Source organism: Strix aluco, chromosome 4 (genome assembly GCF_031877795.1).
Source record: "Strix aluco isolate bStrAlu1 chromosome 4, bStrAlu1.hap1, whole genome shotgun sequence".
Classification (NCBI taxonomy): Eukaryota; Metazoa; Chordata; class Aves; order Strigiformes; family Strigidae; genus Strix; species Strix aluco.
In genome coordinates, this window is record NC_133934.1 from 51,020,262 (window position 1) to 51,038,689 (window position 18,428).

Below are 18,428 nucleotides of genomic sequence, written 5' to 3' on the forward strand. Positions count from 1 at the left end.
GAGTGACGTGCGCAGGGCGCGCAGGGGATTCTCCGTAGCTCTCTCGTCGCTCTTTCACCGTTGCTCCGCAGCTCCGCAGCGCGCCTCGACTCCGTTCCCGTCTCTGCCGCCGCCGCCCGCGGCTCTTCCCGCTGCCACCATGTACGACGCGGACGAAGGTGAGGGTGCTGCGGCTGCAGGCCGCTCCCTGCTGGGCCTTCTCCCCGGTTCAGCCCGGCGAGGGGGGGTAGGGCCCGCGGAAGGTGGAGGGGGTGGGGATGCGGTTGGGGATGGGGGTACGGTTGGGGATGGCGTTGAGATGGGGAGCGCTCTGGGTGCGGTGGGGTCTCCCACAGGCGTCTGCGGCCCTTGGGCGGCCAGGTGGGGTACTGGAGGGTCCCTCAGGTCGCCGTGTGCCGGCCCTGTTCAGCAGGTGAGGAGAGACACCGAGGTGGCTAGAGCGGGGCTTACATGTTGTGCTTCCCCGGCAGATATGCAGTATGATGAAGATGATGATGAAATTACCCCTGACTTGTGGCAAGAAGCCTGCTGGATCGTTATTAGGTGACTTGCTAAAGCTTAACTCTTTTTAACACTTAAAGGTCTTACAGGTGACATAGAATCACAGAATGGTTTGGGTTGGAAGGGACCCTGAAGAGCATCTAGTTCCCACATAGTCCCCCATGGGCAGGGACACCTTCCACCAAACCAGGTTGCTTAAGCCCCGTCCAACCTGGCCTTGAACACTGCCAGGGAGGGAGCAGCCACAGCTTCTCTGGGCAACCTGTTCCAGTGTCTCACCACCCTCATAGTAAAGAATTTCTTCCTTATATCTAATCTAAATCTACCTTCTTTCAGTTTAAAACCATTACCCCTTGTCTTATCCCTACGGTCCTTGATAAGGGGTCCCTCCCCATCTTTCCTGTAGGTCCCCTTTAAGTACTGGAAGGCCCCTATAAGGTCTCCCTGGAGCCTTCTCTTCTCCAGGCTGAACAACCCCAACTGTCTCAGCCTGTCCTCACAGGGGAGGTGCTCCAGCCCCCTGATCATCTTCGTGGCCTCCTCTGGACCCGCTCAAGCAGGTCCACGTCCTTCTTATGTTGGGGGCTCCAGAGCTGGACGTAGCACTGCAGGTGGGGTCTCACGAGAGCAGATTAGAGGGGGAGAGTCCCCTCCCCTGACCTGCTGGCCACGCTTCTCTTGATACAGCCCAGGATGTGGTTGGATTTCTGGGCTGTGAGTGCACATTGCTGGCTCATAGTCAGTTTTCCATCCCCCCACATTCTTCTCCACAGGGCTGCTCTCAATCCATTCATTGCCCAGCCTGTATTTGTGCTTGGGATTACCCTGACCCATGTGTCAAGGGCACTTGGCCTTGTTGAACTTCATGAGGTTTGCATGGCCCCACCTCTCAAGCCTGTCCAAGTCCCTCTGGATGGCACATCCCTTCCCTCCAGTGTGTCGACGGCACCACACAGCTTGGTGTTGTTGGCAACTTGCTGAGGATGCACTCGATCCCACTGTCCATGTCATTGACAAAGAGGGTAAACAGTGTCTGTCCCAACACCGACCAGTGAGGAACACCACTTGTCACTGCTCTACACTCGGACATCGAGCTGTTGACTGCAACTCCTTGAGTGTGAGTATCCAGCCAGTTCCTTATCCACCGAGTGTTCCACCCATCACATCTGTGTCTCTCCAATTTAGAGATGAGGATGTTGTGCAGGAGAGTGTCAAATGATTTGTACAAGTCCAGGTAGATGACATCAGTTGCTCTTCCTTTATCCATCAGCGCTGTAACCCCATCGTAGAAGGCCACCAAATTTGTCAGACATGATTTGCCCTTAGTGAAGCCATGTCAGCTGTCACCAATCACCTCCTTATTTTCCATGTGCCTTAGCATAGTTTCCAGGAGGATCCACTCTGTGATGTTGGCAGGCACAGAGATGAGACTGACTGGCCTGTAGTTCCCTAGGTCTTCCTTTTTGCCCCTTTTTAAAAATAGGGGTTATGTTTCTCCTTTTCTAGACAGTGGGAACTTCACCAGACTGCCACTATTTCTCAGATATGAGGGATGGTGGCTTAGACACTTCATCTGACAGTTCCCTCAGGACCCACGGATGCATCTCATCAGGTCCCATGGACTTGTGCACCTTCAGGTTCCTTAGATGGTCTTGAACCTCGTCTTCTCCTATACTGGGTGGTTTTTCATTCTCCCAGTCCTTGCCTTTGCATTCTTAATTTCAGTGGTGTGGCTGGAGAATTTGCCAGTGAAGACTGAGGCAAAAAATTCATTGAGTACCTCAGCTTTCTCCACATCCCGGATAACCAGGTCTCCTGTTTCCTTCCAGAGAGGACCTGCATTTTCCCTAGTCTTCCTTTTATCAGTGATGTAGCTATAGAAGCTTTTCTTGTTGCCCTTGTCCCTGGCCAAATTTAATTCTGTCAGGGCTTTGGCCTTCCTAACCTGATCCCTAGATGTTTGGACAACTTCTCTGTACTCCTCCTAGGCTATCTGTCCTTGCTTCCACCCTCTGTAGGCTTTGTTTTGGTGTTTGAGCTTGTCCAGGAGTTAGTTCCTTGTGCATCCATTCATGCCTCCTGGTGTTCTTACCTGACTACTTCTTTGTTGGGATGCATCGCTCCTGAGCTTGGAGGAGGTGATCTTTATATATTAATCAGCTTTCCTGGGCCCCTCTTCCCTCCAGGGCTTTATCCCATGCTACTCTACCGAGCAGAACCCTGAAGAGGCCAGTCTGCTCTCCTGAAGTCCAGGGTAGTGAGCTTGCTGTGCGCCCTCCTCGCTGCCCTAAGGATCTTGAGCTCCATGGTTACTAGACAAGGCTGCCCTTGAGCTTCATGCTCCCCACCAGCCCCTCCTTGTTGGTGAGAACAAGGTCCAGCATAGCACTTCTTGTTGGTTCTTCTATCACCTGGAGAAGGAAGTTATCATCAACACATTCCAAGAACCTTCTGGATTGTTTATGCCCTGCTGTGTTGTCCCTCCAACAGATATCAGGGTGGTCAAAGTCCCCCATGAAGACCAGGGCTTGTGAACGTGAGGCTGTTCCTATGTGTCTATAGAGGGCCTCGTCCACTCGGTCTTCCTGGTCAGGTCTATAATGTCTCCTGTCCCTGCTCTCCCTTTAGTCCTGACCCATGAGCTCTCAGCCGACTCCTCATCCTTCCCCAGGCAGAGCTCCATGCACTCAGTTGGTCACTGACATAGAGGGTGACACACACACACCCCCCCCCATCTCCCTGGCTATCATTCCATTTCCACACTCCAGTCATAGCAGTCATCCCATCACGTCTCCATGATGCCAGTAAGATCGTAGCCCTGCAGGCATGTGCATGTCTCTAGTTCCTCTTGTTCATTCCCCAAACTATGTGCATTTGCATAGAGGCATTTAAGTTTGGCCTGGATGAAGCTGACTTACTGGCTGGAATTCCTTTGTGCTGCTCCTTAGGTGCTCCCCTGCTGATCTGTGACCCCTCTCCAGGCTCTGGGCATCTATTGCTGGCACTGGCATCAAGCTGGTAGGATTGGGTTGGATTGAGGTTCCTCTCCCCCAGCAACTTTAGTGTAAAGCCCTCTTCACCAGCTTGGGAAGCCTATGAATGAAGATGCTCTTCCCCTTCTCTGACAGATGGACGCTATCAGCCCCCAGTAGACCAGGTTTCTCAAAGCATGTCCCATGGTCTAAGTAGCCGAACCCCTGGCTGTGGCACCAGTCCTGTAACCAATTGTTGATTTGCCAGATTCGACTGGCCCTTTCAAACCCCTTCCCTTTGACCAGGAGGATTGATGTAATCCCTCTTGATAATCCTCAGACTGCTTCTGGCTGTATCCCTGGTGCCCACATGAAACAACAGCAGCAGATAATAGCAGACTGTACGAGGCTCATTAGTCTCTCGGTGACACCGCTGACACGAGCCCCCGGTGAGCAGCACCCCTCTCTAGAGCGTGCGTCAGGTCGGCAGATGGTGCCTCTGTACCTCTCAGAAGAGTCGCCTACTACTGGCACCCGTCGCCTTTTCTTAGTCACGCTGGTTGTTCCATGGGGAGCACGCTGGGCTGCCTTACTCAGCTCCAACATCTCTCTTGATGTGATGGGTCTTTTCAGTCTGCAGAGAGGTGAAGCAGTTCTGCCAGGGCACCTCAGGCTTCGGGGGAAGTGTCTTCGTCCTGCAGGTCCTTGTCATTGCAAGCTTCCATTCTTCTGCATTAATGCACCCCCCCCCCCCCCCCCTTCTTTGTGTGCTGGTGGGGGAGTTTCTAGCTCTTTGGCCATGGGCTGTGGGTCCACTGCAGACTGTACTTGGAACCAGCTATCTAACTCCTTCTCAGCCTCCCTGATGCTCCGCAGCCCTCTCACCACATCCAGTTTGCTAGCAATATGTCACAGAAGCTGCAGGCTTGGTTATGCTGAATTCTGTGTTTTAGCATGTTCAGAGCAGAAGGGCTTTAAGCAGAAACAGCAGGGTTGTTGTCAGGGTCACCATTAGCTGGGGTCCTTATTTCTCCATGCGGGAACAGAAACGACGCAACACCAATGTGATGATCAGGTTGTCCATCTTTTTTTCTTTATTCCTTTTCTGGTTACATTTATACTCTACTAAGTTCCGTACACGCACTCATCTATCTTCTAATAGGCTACAGGTCATCTACACGCGCTGTTCACGCACCTCTACAAGCATTTGCATTGGTTAATTGCAATTAGCACGTAAAGCCCAAAACTTGTCAAAACTCCCTTATCTCATACCCTGTTTTGCTCAGACTTGTGTGCTTTTGCTGACCACAGGTGTTTCTCACTTATCTGCTATCTTGTGTGTTTTTGCCAGCCTTATTTTGCTGGCCTTGTCTTCGTCCTTGCATTCTTCTGTCTGCACTAACTTTCTCCTAGCGTGGCCCAGACTCCTACAGGTTGTCATTAGGGATCAAGAAGCCCTGCTGATCCCCAGGGGGGTACACTCTTTTGAATGAAGTGAGAAGTGATTTTGATTCCATATCAAGTACATGATTTTTCCCACTACTCTCACAGCTGATGCTGGCATTAGGAAGTTGGTATTTGGCAATTTCACCATGTTAGTGTTTCTAGCAAGACCTGAGTCTTCAGGACCTGCAGTTTCTTGTCACTGTTAAGGAGTGGGATGCTATGTGGAACTGAGTAAGAAGTGTTTCTCTTGCTAAGAGCATCATTCATAAAATGTGTATGACTGGTGTCTTAGAGCAGCAGTTGCAAACAGAAGGATAGGTCTGTGGGGGTGGTACCATAGGCTCTCTGGGTGGAGAGCAGAGATGAGAAGCTTTAGAGGCAGAAGGAGATCCTTTCTTTTGCAGCCCACTGAAGGGTTACTTTCAGTCAGGTGGGAGGTAACTAAGGCATGTCCTTCAGCTGAAGCTGCACCTCACTCCGTATCATGAAACACATTTTTTTATTGTGAGGGTGACCGAGCACCAGCACAAGTTGCCCAGAGAGGTCATGGAGTCTCTGTCCCTGTCCTTGGTGGTGTTCAAAAGCTGTTCTGGACATGGTCTTGGCCAGTCAGCTCTAGCTGACTTTGCTTGAATGAGGTGATAGGACAAGATGACCTCCAGAGGTCCCTTTCAACCTCAACCGTTCTGTGATACAGGTTGCCCTTTCCCTTCCTCCTTTCCCTTATGCAATAGTAGACTGTGCTGGCAAGACTTCACTGTGGCAACAGCACAGTAGCCAAGGATGTGTTGCCCTTCTTGGGGAAGCCTGAGGTTATTGGTAGGGAAGTAGTGCTTACCAGTTTTCTCTAGAGATCTTGGCAGTGATGGGGCAGAAGCTGAGGTGGTGTGGGTTCCCTGGCTAGCTTCAGGAATGTGAGGTAGAGGAGCTTGCTGGCAGGAGCTAATGCAGCGGACATGTTTAGATCATCCCATTGAAAGTTAGGATGTGGGGCTTTGAATTTAAGCTTTGATTTTTACAGTTAGGTTGTGCTGGGTTGAAGCTAGGTGACACAAAGACTAAGGGAAATCTGCAGTGGTGAAGCTGGGAATCTCTGTGTGGCTGGAACAGAGGCGATCCAAGCCAAGAGTGCTGAGAACTCAGTTTACTGCAGCTTGAACAATTAGTTAAGAAACGTAATATACCTACACTGTTGAAAACTTCAGCTGAAGCCACTTTTACTGAGGTTTGTCATCGCATTTCCCTTCTAATTTAAGATAGGCTGTGTGTACAGTCATGGCTTAACCAAGGCCGCAAGTCTGTCACTTTGTAGTGTCTGTGTTTTCAAGCAGGGAGAGAATTGTTAAACAATTTTGAGCATCTGTGTTTGAACTCATGCCTCATGAAAAGTGAATGTGTTTGTGGTGTATTTCATGAGTTTTGGAGGTTTTGTAATAAATATATCTTAAGCTTGTTGATGTTTGAAGCACGTGAATTAAATTAACATCTCTTGTTCATTAACCCACTCTTTTTTTTAGCTCCTATTTTGATGAAAAGGGTTTAGTCAGGCAACAGTTGGATTCTTTTGATGAGTTTATTCAGATGTCTGTGCAGAGAATTGTTGAAGATGCTCCACCAATTGATTTACAAGCTGAAGCCCAGCATGCCACAGGAGAAGTGGAAGAGCCGGTAAGTGGAGGCCCCTGGCAGAGGTGATATGTTTTTACAATGTAAAATGATTTTAGGTGGGTTTTATTCAACATCTGGAAATACATCTGAGTTATGACACTGCTCGCGCAGTCAATAGGACAGAAGTATGAACACTTTGGAGTCTGAGATACATGGCCAAGTTTCCCGATAGTCAGGTATGTGACTGGGAAACACATGCAAGAGCTTTGTTATCCATGGAATCAAACTTCCCTCTCCTATAGAGTTACTCTCTCCTGCTGGTTCAGTTGAGAAATTGTTAATTGAGTTGAGAAATGACCAGGAACAATTGGCTGCTGCAGCTCATGTTGTCAGTTACTGTAGGAAACTGTGCTGACAGGGATGTAGTAGAGCAAGTCACGTAGCCAAAAACATGCCATGTTTTGGTGGGATTTTGATTTTCAGTAGCTTTACCATGGTGAGAAAGGTTTATGGTTGAAAAGTTATCTGTTAGCTTTCTTCAGCTGAAGTTAGGGCCAGGTTTTCAAAGGGTGCCATTGGTCATCATCTTCCATTGGCACCATGTTCCAAAGAAGAACAAATTATTTAAGGTCTGCGCTGTGTGATGGCTCTTCTGCTCTTCTAGTGTGCACCTTCTACAATGGCTGTGGTGCTTTTGTCTGTGTCCCTCATCGTGTGATACCTGTTCCATAAGTGCATATAGTGAAGATCACTTGCCCTGCTATCAGTCACTACCTTGCTGCTTCCCTCTAGAGATTTAAAGGAACTTTAGGACACTGTTGTGGTTTAAATGCAGCCAGCAGCCAAACACCTCTTGCCTTATTTGAAGATACTGGATTAATTTAAGGAGACTGAGTGTATTGGACTAATTTGACTTCTTTCTCCCTCTACTCAGTCTCAAATTTTGAAGGCAATTTGGGTAATTTATAGTATATCAGAGGGTTTAGCAACCATGCTCAGAGATAGTAATTATGGTAGATGTGTTCTTGAGATTGCTTGCATGAGAACTTGGGAAACTTGATACTATACATGGGTGCTGTTGCAAATCCAGGAAAAAGGTGTTTCTTTGGGTAAGACTTGAGAGAATTTTTTTGACCTACAAAATGTTTGCCAACAAGGCTCTGCCACCTACTATCATAGGAAGTTTTCATGCCTTTTTAAAATCAGACTGTTTTCATGTCCTTTCCAATAATTCAAGTCTTTATTTACTGATCCTATAGAATCATCCTAGGAACTGGTGTTACCCAACTTGCTGTGTTTTCAGTTATAAATAACAGTTATCCTTCTTCAGTAGCAGTTTTGGTTAGTAATAAGTAAGAGAGAATATCTTGAATGCAGAAGGCCAATTATTGGTATATCTTGTGGATAGAGCAGCAATAACACTTCAGTTTGTCTGAAAGCTGTGGATTTTTTGATGAATTGATGCAGTAATCTGTTTAATCTCTAGAGGAAACAAATCAGTGCAGATGTTAAAAAGGTCGTTTCTGTGCCTTTGTGAGACAAAATATATGGGATGGATAATTTGCACCTTTGCTTTTAGCAGTGAGTCCAGAGAAAGGGCTTAATCTGAGGATTTTGAAAATGTATTTTAGAAAGGCTAGAACCACTTGTGACATAAACCATAAACTGACTTTTTTTTCTCTGCATTGGAGCTTGATTTGCTAGAGCAAGTGTTGCTTTGGTGGTGTGCTACAGCAGAGTCCTTACGGCTGAGATACGGTAAAATGCCTACATGGGATTCAAGTTTTGTTTTAGTGATAGATATTCTCAGCTGCCTTCTAGGCTTAGTTGGGGTGGCAGCACTGTAGTTCTTTATTTGTGTTAGCTTATGTTCTGCGGAGGGTTGTGGTGGGGAAATAGCAACTTGAAAAGAAGCTGTAAGGCAACAAGCCTTTTGACTTGTATACATGCAGGTCTGATGATGTCTTCATGTTTCTGTTCCCCCGTGGATTTTGGTGTGTGAAGGAACACTTTGTGAGTAGAGTGGCTCATCTCTAGGTCCTTCTGCATGCAAGGAGGCCAAGAGACAAGTTGCCTTGGCACGCTTGTGCACCAGGACTGAGACCACGCGTAAAAAATAGTTGAACAAAGCTACTGTTGTGTAACTGCTTGCTTTCTTTTAAGTTCTAGTTCTCCCTACCAGATACAAAAATGCACTTTGATAAGAGTATTGTTTTAAAACTTTTACCCCTTTATTTTAAATGCAAGGCTTTTGATTTAAGTGAACTGAATCTCTAAGTCTCATTGTGGTAGGATTCTGAGGGGTGAGTGGCTCTCAGAGCAAAATGTAGATCCTGAGAATTGTTCTGTTGCTGAAAGGTGTCTGTCATTTCACACCCATGGTTTCACTGTAACACGTGAAAGGATTTCTGTAGAACAGAACCAAAGCTATTAAATCTGATGTTTTAGGCGTGGATGCAGAGCTTTACAAAAGCTCACACTTGTTTGATACATCAGCTATGTCATTGTCTGCGTTGAAGCAGATTCACCTTTTTGCATCATGAAACTAGCAGTTTTATTTAAAGTTACATAAACAGTGTCTAAGTAGGCATATGTAAGGCATATCCTATTTGATAATATATTCACTGACTTGGCAGATTTTGAGTTTGTTAGCTATTTTATAGGAAGATGACCTATTTGGGTACTTTATTCTTCTCTTACTAATGGTTTTGACCCTTCAATTTCCTCTGTTTTTTTTATTCATGAGGCATTTAGAAATTATGGAAAGTTTTTGAGCGGTTTTTTGATCTAGTCATCTGAGGAGGGATTGTTTAGATACCTTGAGCTGAGGACATGTGGCAGCATTGGGTATTAAGCTCTAGGGCTGCTCTTGAACAAAAGAAAGCAGCTGTTTCTTCCGTTACAGGTAAATGTCATTTGTTTTCCAGCCCCGGTATCTGTTGAAGTTTGAACAAATCTATCTCTCCAAACCTACACATTGGGAAAGAGATGGAGCACCCTCACCTATGATGCCTAATGAAGCCAGACTGAGAAACCTCACGTAAGAATGAACGCTGTAGCAGATAAATACAAGGAAGGACTGGCCCTGCATTATTAATTGATAGTCTTTTTCCATTTAGTAGTGACTTGAAAATGTAATAATTACTGCTTTATTTAAATTTCAATGTCTACTTGTTAAATCTAGAAGGTAATTTGGTAATAATGCTTAATATTACCAGTGAGTGCTTGAATAACTGCCTTCATTATCCTTCTGTACAACCTGGAGCAGTAACTGGCAGGTAACACAATGGTGTTTTTATTCTGTAGGTATTCAGCCCCCTTGTATGTGGATATAACTAAAACAGTTATTAAAGAAGGGGAGGATCAGTTACAGACACAGCACCAGAAGACTTTTATAGGAAAAATTCCTATTATGTTACGTTCAACATACTGTTTGTTGAATGGCTTAACTGACCGTGATCTTTGTGAACTGAATGAATGCCCGCTTGATCCTGGTGGCTACTTCATCATTAATGGATCAGAAAAGGTAAGGGATTATACCTTGCACAGCCATCTTTACAGGCACTGAAAGTTCTGTTACTGTTATTCTGTTCCGTATGTTTTGCCAGGAGCTTAAGCGCTTTTATTCAAGTGTATTACTGTTACTGTGGTCACTCATGATCTTGTAGAAAGATGGGCTTTCAGTCCTCTGTTAGGACTTTCTTGAGCCACCTTTTCTTCTTCTTCAAGGCATGTTTACCTTCAGTTTCATAACTGTTTTGCACTGAATGCCACCAAGTACTCTAGATATTTTCCTTTCCATTTTCAACATTGCAGAGCAGCATGCACTCTAAAATAAGGTACTTCTTCACTCAGTGTCTCCTCTGGTTTGTTCACAGCTGTATAGATGCATTTTATTATCAGAATAGGTTATTCCCTCCATTGCTGTGGATTCAGTTTAGCAAATCATATCATCTCCATGTTTGTGCCTCATCAGAGAAACTGTCAGTTTTTTGTAACTGACACCTGGGCAAATGCAGCAAAAGAAATAGAAGTGTATTTTTCTTCGGGGGGGGTGGGGGTGGGGGGGTGAATCTGGCTTTGACCGTCAGAGCTGGCATTTAATTTAAATGCCTGTGTAGTGTGTTGGCCTTGGAAACAGATAGTGAAATTCTTTCTTTATCAGTGTTGTGCCTAAAGCTAACAGAAATGTCTCAGCACAGCTAGCAAATGCGATAAGTACATCATGGAGAACAGTGTTCTCGGAATCTTGTTTTGGTTATTCTACCTTACCTAAGTGTATGATTTGCTTAATACTGTATTTTTAAAATGTAGAGTATAATCCAACTGATTTTGGCAAATTGACTTCATGCTGTGCAGTGCTTTTAAAGCTAAGGCACCTGAAGGAATAGTAGAAACACACTGTGCTTGTTTGTCAGTTATTTACTAGTGTTCTTGTTTCTAACACAGGTTCTGATTGCTCAAGAGAAAATGGCTACAAACACAGTGTATGTGTTTGCAAAGAAAGACTCAAAATATGCCTACACAGGAGAGTGTAGATCTTGTCTGGAAAATTCCTCTCGACCAACAAGTACTATATGGGTCAGCATGCTGGCCAGAGGTGGGCAGGTATGCCTAAGCAGTAAGAGACCCTGCCCTGGGGCTTATGTTAAAGACTGGTTTACGAGTTTTATTACTGTTCTGTCTCTTCATGTCGTTTATTTTGGGGATTTTAAGAAGAAATTTCTTCTGATGCTAAGTTGTAAAGAAGGTAAAATTAAATGAAAATGTATTCTGTTTGTCATAGATTATGCCTGTCTCTGGGACAAATAATGTAAGAATTGAAATGAAGACTCAGTTTGTGGCAGGTGTAAGGGTGAAGCCAAAAAATAATTTTAGAATTACTGTAAATACATTCTTGGAAAATCCAAACAAGCTGCATCCTGCTTTTTGACAAAGGACAAGAATAGGAGCAGGGACCCTGTCTTTGCTGATGGCCAAGCTACTGTTTAGATGTGTTTTGCAGACCACATGTGAATTAATATTTAACATCTAATTCTGCCATCTGTGAGGGAAATAAGTGCTATTCATAACTTCAAAAGCAGAAGGTGTCAGTACTCATTTACCGTTGCACTGACGTTTGGAGATTCCCCAACATGTTCCAGGAGTAAATTTAGTAGAAGCCTTATACCACTCTCGCTCCTGATGGCCAGGGCACTCCTGAGTGGTTGTTCCTCTGCATCCCACAGTGTTTGTTTCTTTCTGGGAGGGGAGAGCAGCTACTTGGAATAATTGTGAGAACGGAGATTCTTACACAGTGGAATATAAAAGCTGGGTTTAAGCTGACAGAAGGAAAGCTGACGGTGGATAAGATTGCTCTTTGCAGATACAGAAAGGGAGAGGATGCATACAGGTGAATGAGAAGTATTATTTAAATACCTTTGTGTCAGCAAAACTTTCCCAGTTTTTGCAGACTTCTAAGGTTAGAAATGTTTTTAAAAATAAAGTCACTGCTGCAGTAAGGTTTCAGAATAGCTCCTTAGCTGGCCTGCTGAGAAGTCATCCTTTCCTGTAGTGCTTGAATAAATACACTTATGCTCTATCATCCAAATTCAGAGATATATTTTTATTTAAAGGCAAGATCATTTAAGACTAATATATGTTTTTCCCCATCTTTTCAGGGTGCAAAGAAGAGTGCTATTGGTCAGCGCATTGTAGCAACTTTGCCGTATATTAAACAAGAAGTCCCCATCATAATTGTCTTTCGTGCACTGGGCTTTGTGTCTGACAGGGACATTTTAGAACACATCATATATGATTTTGAAGATCCAGAAATGATGGAAATGGTAATATATGTTAACTAAGTTATTTCCTGTCTTGACATTTCGTGATGTATAGGTGTGGCTAATCATCATTCAAAGTATTGTTCATTTTCCAGTTGTAATTTATTACTTTATTGTTTTTTGGGTTGTCTATTAGAAATGTCAAAAGTTCTCTGCCTAAACCTATTCTAATGAGTATTTTAAGTGAACAGAGTGCAATGGAAATTTCAAGGGGTTAATATGTATTTGGAGAGGTAGGGTCTTCTCGTACTGCCATTGACTTAAATAGTAAAATCCTGACTTAACACCTGAAACTGCAACAGGCCTAGAATTTACTGGAATGAGAACTATTTTCTGTAGTCTAAACTATTATTTTTGTGTGCTTCCTGCATGCTCCATTACCATTTTCTGCTGCTCTTGAAAAAGCTACTGTAGTAAAGCCAGAAAGAACTGGATCAGTAATTAGCAGTTCCTGGAAAGAATCATCAGTAAACTACTGCATAGTTTCCTTCAACCCCAACAGGCACTGGATGCTATAGGATTGTACTGTATTTTGTGCATTAGGTCAAACCTTCTCTGGATGAAGCGTTTGTCATTCAGGAGCAAAATGTTGCTCTAAACTTCATCGGATCAAGAGGTGCAAAGCCAGGTGTCACCAAAGAAAAGAGAATCAAGTATGCTAAAGAAGTCTTGCAGAAAGAAATGCTCCCACACGTTGGTGTCAGTGACTTCTGTGAAACCAAAAAGGCCTATTTTCTAGGGTATGTCAGTGTTTTCTGTCACACATCTGCAAATGGATCCTGAATACACATTTTATTCACATATATGTATATGATTGGAAGAATGCACTGAGTGGAACTTCGATTTTAATCTCAGTCTTCTGGATACTCAGTGATAAACTTTAGGGCATTGGTTTATTTTCATAGCTAAGAAAATGTCAATAACAGGAAAAAAAAATAGAAGCAAAACAAGCCTCCAACACATTTTGGATCTTAAGTTAAATGTGATGACAGTGATAAATGACTCTTTGACACCGCATAGCATGGACAACATATAGAGGTTGATAATTGATGTGTAGATAACTACTGATAAGCTGTTTGTAATGTAAACCCACTCTTTGAAACTATTAGAACATCCTCTTGATCACAGCTTATTGGTATGCAGGTGAACCATAGCATGAGGAGACTTACCATTTTACACCTGATTCCATGGGCTTAAACATAGCCCACGTTACAGTATGGGACAGATGTATGTAGCAGAAGATGCGTTGCCATCATGATGTAAATATTAACTTCTCTGTAGTTACCTGAACTATCAGTGGGTCATTCAACTCGAAGGACGTACATGCTGAAGAGGTCTAGTTTAGGACAGCAATGTCCTAAAGATCTAGAATAGACAGCCTTTAGGAAACGGTTCAGTGATTTATCTATGAAAGCCTATAATCTTTGTTGTGAATGTCTGTTGTCAGTTTAAAATATAAACTATCTTATTTGCTTAGGTATATGGTTCATAGATTGTTGCTGGCAGCACTGGGAAGAAGAGAGCTTGATGACAGAGATCATTATGGCAACAAAAGACTGGATCTTGCTGGGCCACTGTTAGCTTTCCTCTTCAGAGGGTAACTATAATGTATATGTTTTCTTTGGAGCTAATTAATGTTAGAGGCATTGCAAACTCTGTGCTTCTAAATCAATCAGAGTATTCTGTTGTGTCTGATAAATGGTCTTACACAACATAGCCTGTATCTGGTTATGATTTTTTCATGGAGTGGGTAAATTTCCTCTAATAGTAGGTGACTAGCGTCAGCTTGTTTTGAAGCATATTTTGTGCATGTTCACAAACAGGTTAATTTGTTTTGGTGTCCTGTTCCGTGTTGTCGTCCCCCCCCACCCCCCTCCCTAGTTACAAATTACCTGCTTCTTTTCAGGAGGCCAGTGACATTTTTTCCCAATAGTGCTGATCCAAGTAGGCTGTATTGCTGCAGTACTGTTTAATTATGTTTCTTGGTATCTTCTTCTACAGAATGTTTAAGAATTTGCTGAAGGAAGTGAGAATATATGCACAGAAGTTTATTGACAGAGGGAAAGATTTCAACTTGGAACTGGCAATTAAAACAAGAATTATTTCAGATGGCTTAAAGTATTCATTGGCAACTGGAAACTGGGGTGACCAGAAAAAAGCTCATCAGGCCAGAGCAGGAGTATCTCAGGTACAATAGCTGAATAAGGCATGGTAGCATTTGTCAGGTTTATGTAAAACTCTGTCATGGAGGAGTTTAACATTGCTTGGCAGCCATGCATGTTGAATGTTAAATAGAACCATTTTAAAAAGGAAACTTACATAGTTGAAACAGATGAAGATCCAAATAGTTGAGTCTGGTGTGGGGTTTGGGGGTTTTTTGTTGTTTGTTTTTTGTTTTAGCTGTTGTGTTCACTGCAGAACAGTTGCTGTAACTCTTGTAAAGACTTTTTGTGTTAGACCATATGCTTGTGTGTCTGGTCAAGTCCTAGTCCCGGAGAATCTTTAGGGAGGATGGATTTCTTTCCTTTAATTACTCCCAGTGCATCACAGGTGGTTAAAGAAACTTGAGTGACACCTTGTAATATAACAGTTATATATTCCACAGCTAATGATGAGAAGCACTGACTTTATTAGCCCAGAGCAGTGCTTAGTTCAGCCTGTTTCTCATAAAGGTAGAGGAAAGAGGTGACAGTTTTTAAATGTCAGCACGTTTTGTTGTCTGGAGCTCTGCTGAGATCGTAATTTGGGAAAAACAAGGTTAGCAAGGGGATGAAGATGGTAGCTGTCCCTGGACGGTGTGTCATTGGTGTATGTGTATGAGGGGCTTGTTTGCTTTTTAAATAAACTCTCACATTTCAGTCTGTAAAAATAAATTTTCTTAAATTTTTGAGAAGCCTTGAGCAGACTGAAAAGAAAGTAAATGCTGATTTGCTCCTAATAACTAAGTCATCTTAGTTTTTCAAACTAAGTTTGAAAAGATCTCTGTGTCATTGTGCTGACAAACACTCCTGTTGAAAATGCAGCTTAAAAAGTATTTTTACAAGTATCACTCACTCTGGTTACCTGATCAGAATAAGCTATACTACAAAAACCAGCTCTCTGCTTGGATAACTGTGTTTATGCTGGGCCTTGCCATGGTATAAGCGTGCTCTGAAAACTTCTGCCATTACAACACTGGTTAGGAACTTGAGATTTTAATGGTGAACTTAGTCTAATATTAGTGGAGGTGAACTAAAAAGTCTAGCTAACAAAAACCAGAGCTATTTTAGTGCTTTTCAAGTATATCATTTCTAGAGGGTGTTGACCCTTTGCTGTAATGTATCATGATGCCCATCAACAACACACTTAAGCTTTGACTAACTGAATTTCTTGCTATGTGCAGGTGTTAAACCGCCTGACTTTTGCATCCACGCTTTCCCATCTGAGACGCCTGAATTCTCCAATCGGTAGAGATGGTAAACTAGCAAAGCCCAGGCAGCTGCACAATACGCTGTGGGGGATGGTTTGCCCTGCTGAGACCCCAGAGGTAATGAAAGTAATATTTGTGTCAGTACTTACTCATGCCTAACTTTTATCTGCTAGTCGTTTTATAGCCATGGCACTTCTGATGATCCCTTGCACTTTTTTTAAATGCTGACATGAATATTTAGCTTTATAGATAACTCTGTGGTTGAATGATAGAAATTAATAAAGTAAATAGCATGTTTTGTGTCCAGTTCCTTGAGGACTTGAAGTTTAAGTTCTTGGACCTTCTTGGGGAAATATCTTGATTTGGAAATGCAAGTTAACTTTGTTTTTCTCCTAGGGTCATGCAGTAGGACTTGTGAAGAACTTAGCCCTGATGGCTTACATTTCTGTGGGGTCTCAGCCATCCCCAATTTTGGAATTCTTGGAAGAGTGGAGTATGGAAAACCTGGAAGAAATATCTCCAGCAGCAATAGCTGAGTATGTGCAAATGAAACTGTTTAAACAGACTTAAACTTTTTATCCTGCACAGCACTTCAAGGGTTTGGTTTGGGGTTTTTTTAACTTACTTGTTTGTTTTTCCCTCTTTCTAGCGCTACCAAGATCTTTGTTAACGGCTGCTGGGTAGGAATACACAAAGATCCGGAGCAGCTCATGAATACCCTGAGGAAGCTCCGTCGTCAGATGGACATCATTGTGTCAGAGGTATAAATTTTACGTCTAGAATTTGGGTGTCTTTTTGGATGAGAGAAGATAATGCCTTGATATTACTTTGCTAGCTCCAAATAGCATTATTTGCAAGTCTCTTTTTGAACATACTTCATGTTGCTTGTTTGGGTTTTTTTTGTTTTGGGAGTTTTGAGGGTTTTTGTCCTTCTTGGGGGTGGTTTTTTTGTTTGATGTGTTTAGTTGTGGGGGTTTTTGTTTTCTTTGTTTTTTAAAGAGGATCCAGTTGAAAAAACAGTTGAAAATAGTCTCTTGAAATGCTCCTGTTTGTAGGAGTGTTAATGCTTGTTCTGTGCTGCTGATAGAACCTGTAAGGTCTTTGTTTTATGGAGCTTCATTATGCTATTTTGTGTTCCGCAGTTCTGATTCTGGGCTGAGACTGTACTCATGGGGTGCTGCTTTCTTGTCCAGGTCTCAATGATTAGAGATATTCGTGAGCGAGAAATCCGCATCTATACTGATGCAGGCAGAATTTGTCGACCCCTTTTAATTGTGGAAAAACAGAAGTTGCTGTTGAAGAAAAGGCATATTGACCAACTGAAGGAAAGAGAGTATAACAATTACAGGTGAGATATGTTCCTGAAATTCAACTGAATGCCTAATTTTCCATTTCAGAACCTGTAAATTCCCTCAGATTGGAGAGAGAAATGTTTAAAGCTTTGTGCAGCACAAAGATGCTGTCTCTGCCCGGTAGCCTCATTCATATTTTTATCACACTGAGGCAGTGGTAGTAATAATAAGTCAGGGAAGTCCTTGTTCTTGTTACTGCTGAAGAGACCCATTTTATGTGTCAGTTGAGTATTTCAGACATTGGTTATTCAGTTGGCAGGATCTTGTGGCCAGCGGTGTAGTAGAGTACATTGATACACTGGAAGAAGAGACTGTGATGCTGGCAATGACTCCAGATGACTTGCAAGAGAAAGGTGTGGCATATTGTTCAACGTACACGCACTGTGAGATTCACCCATCGATGATCCTGGGAGTATGTGCATCTATTATCCCTTTCCCTGATCATAACCAGGTCAGTGCATCTCTTCTGACATCCTGCTTTTAAAATTGATAGAAAACCCATGGGTGTATGTGTAAAGAGCTTTATGCACATATATACTGGTCTTCCCTTGTCTCTGTAGTCTCCCAGGAACACATACCAGTCTGCTATGGGTAAACAGGCTATGGGAGTTTACATTACAAACTTTCACGTTCGTATGGATACGCTGGCACACGTGTTGTATTATCCTCAGAAGCCCCTTGTAACAACACGCTCCATGGAATACTTGCGATTTAGAGAGTTACCAGCAGGTATGTTGTCAGTTAATGTTTATTAAACAAAAATATTACTGTTTTGTTTAAACTATGTCACAAATGTTGTGTGTAGAATACCTGGAATATTTAGCAAATGCATGTAGTTTAAAAATTAACTATAGGTTAAATGTTAACTTATAGCTGGACACCTAGACTGTGAAAATATATATTGCTAGTGTTGCAGCTTAATCCATATAGTCTGCTAAAATCTAACTGGAAAAATACATTTTCTGTATTTAGTATTTGCTAGGTTCTTCACAAGGGGTCACTCTCAACCGACTCTCTTTTCTACCCAAAGTTGCATTTGCTAATACTACATCGTTTTTGTATGTGGGACGTGGAGATTTTCTCAGAAAGGGTAGAACAGCTTCACTGTAGAAAATACAGCTTATTTTGAGTTACAAGTAATGGCTGTCTGGTATGTGTGCATCCTTTCAAAGCATTTGCTCTGCGTATTACAGGTATCAACTCGATTGTAGCCATTGCATCATACACAGGCTATAACCAGGAAGATTCTGTCATCATGAACCGTTCTGCTGTTGACAGAGGCTTTTTCAGGTAAGACTTTGTAAACTTTTTCAACTGC

The 18,428-nt window shown here is 43.0% G+C and overlaps 1 protein-coding gene across 1 annotated transcript in view; it reads left to right on the top strand.

The window, feature by feature from the left end:
- Window positions 1-18,428, top strand: part of POLR2B (RNA polymerase II subunit B) — a 24,452-nt gene continuing 6,024 nt past the window's right edge. Inside the window, exons 1-17 of the mRNA XM_074823063.1 lie at window positions 1-158; window positions 471-543; window positions 6,437-6,587; window positions 9,455-9,567; window positions 9,834-10,053; window positions 10,977-11,135; window positions 12,188-12,352; window positions 12,893-13,089; window positions 13,827-13,946; window positions 14,351-14,537; window positions 15,732-15,875; window positions 16,155-16,294; window positions 16,408-16,519; window positions 16,952-17,106; window positions 17,363-17,561; window positions 17,671-17,839; window positions 18,304-18,400. Of these exons, the coding sequence (XP_074679164.1) occupies window positions 140-158; window positions 471-543; window positions 6,437-6,587; window positions 9,455-9,567; window positions 9,834-10,053; window positions 10,977-11,135; window positions 12,188-12,352; window positions 12,893-13,089; window positions 13,827-13,946; window positions 14,351-14,537; window positions 15,732-15,875; window positions 16,155-16,294; window positions 16,408-16,519; window positions 16,952-17,106; window positions 17,363-17,561; window positions 17,671-17,839; window positions 18,304-18,400 (2,420 nt within the window). The 5' untranslated portion in view covers window positions 1-139. The remainder of the gene's footprint in view (window positions 159-470; window positions 544-6,436; window positions 6,588-9,454; window positions 9,568-9,833; window positions 10,054-10,976; window positions 11,136-12,187; window positions 12,353-12,892; window positions 13,090-13,826; window positions 13,947-14,350; window positions 14,538-15,731; window positions 15,876-16,154; window positions 16,295-16,407; window positions 16,520-16,951; window positions 17,107-17,362; window positions 17,562-17,670; window positions 17,840-18,303; window positions 18,401-18,428) is intronic.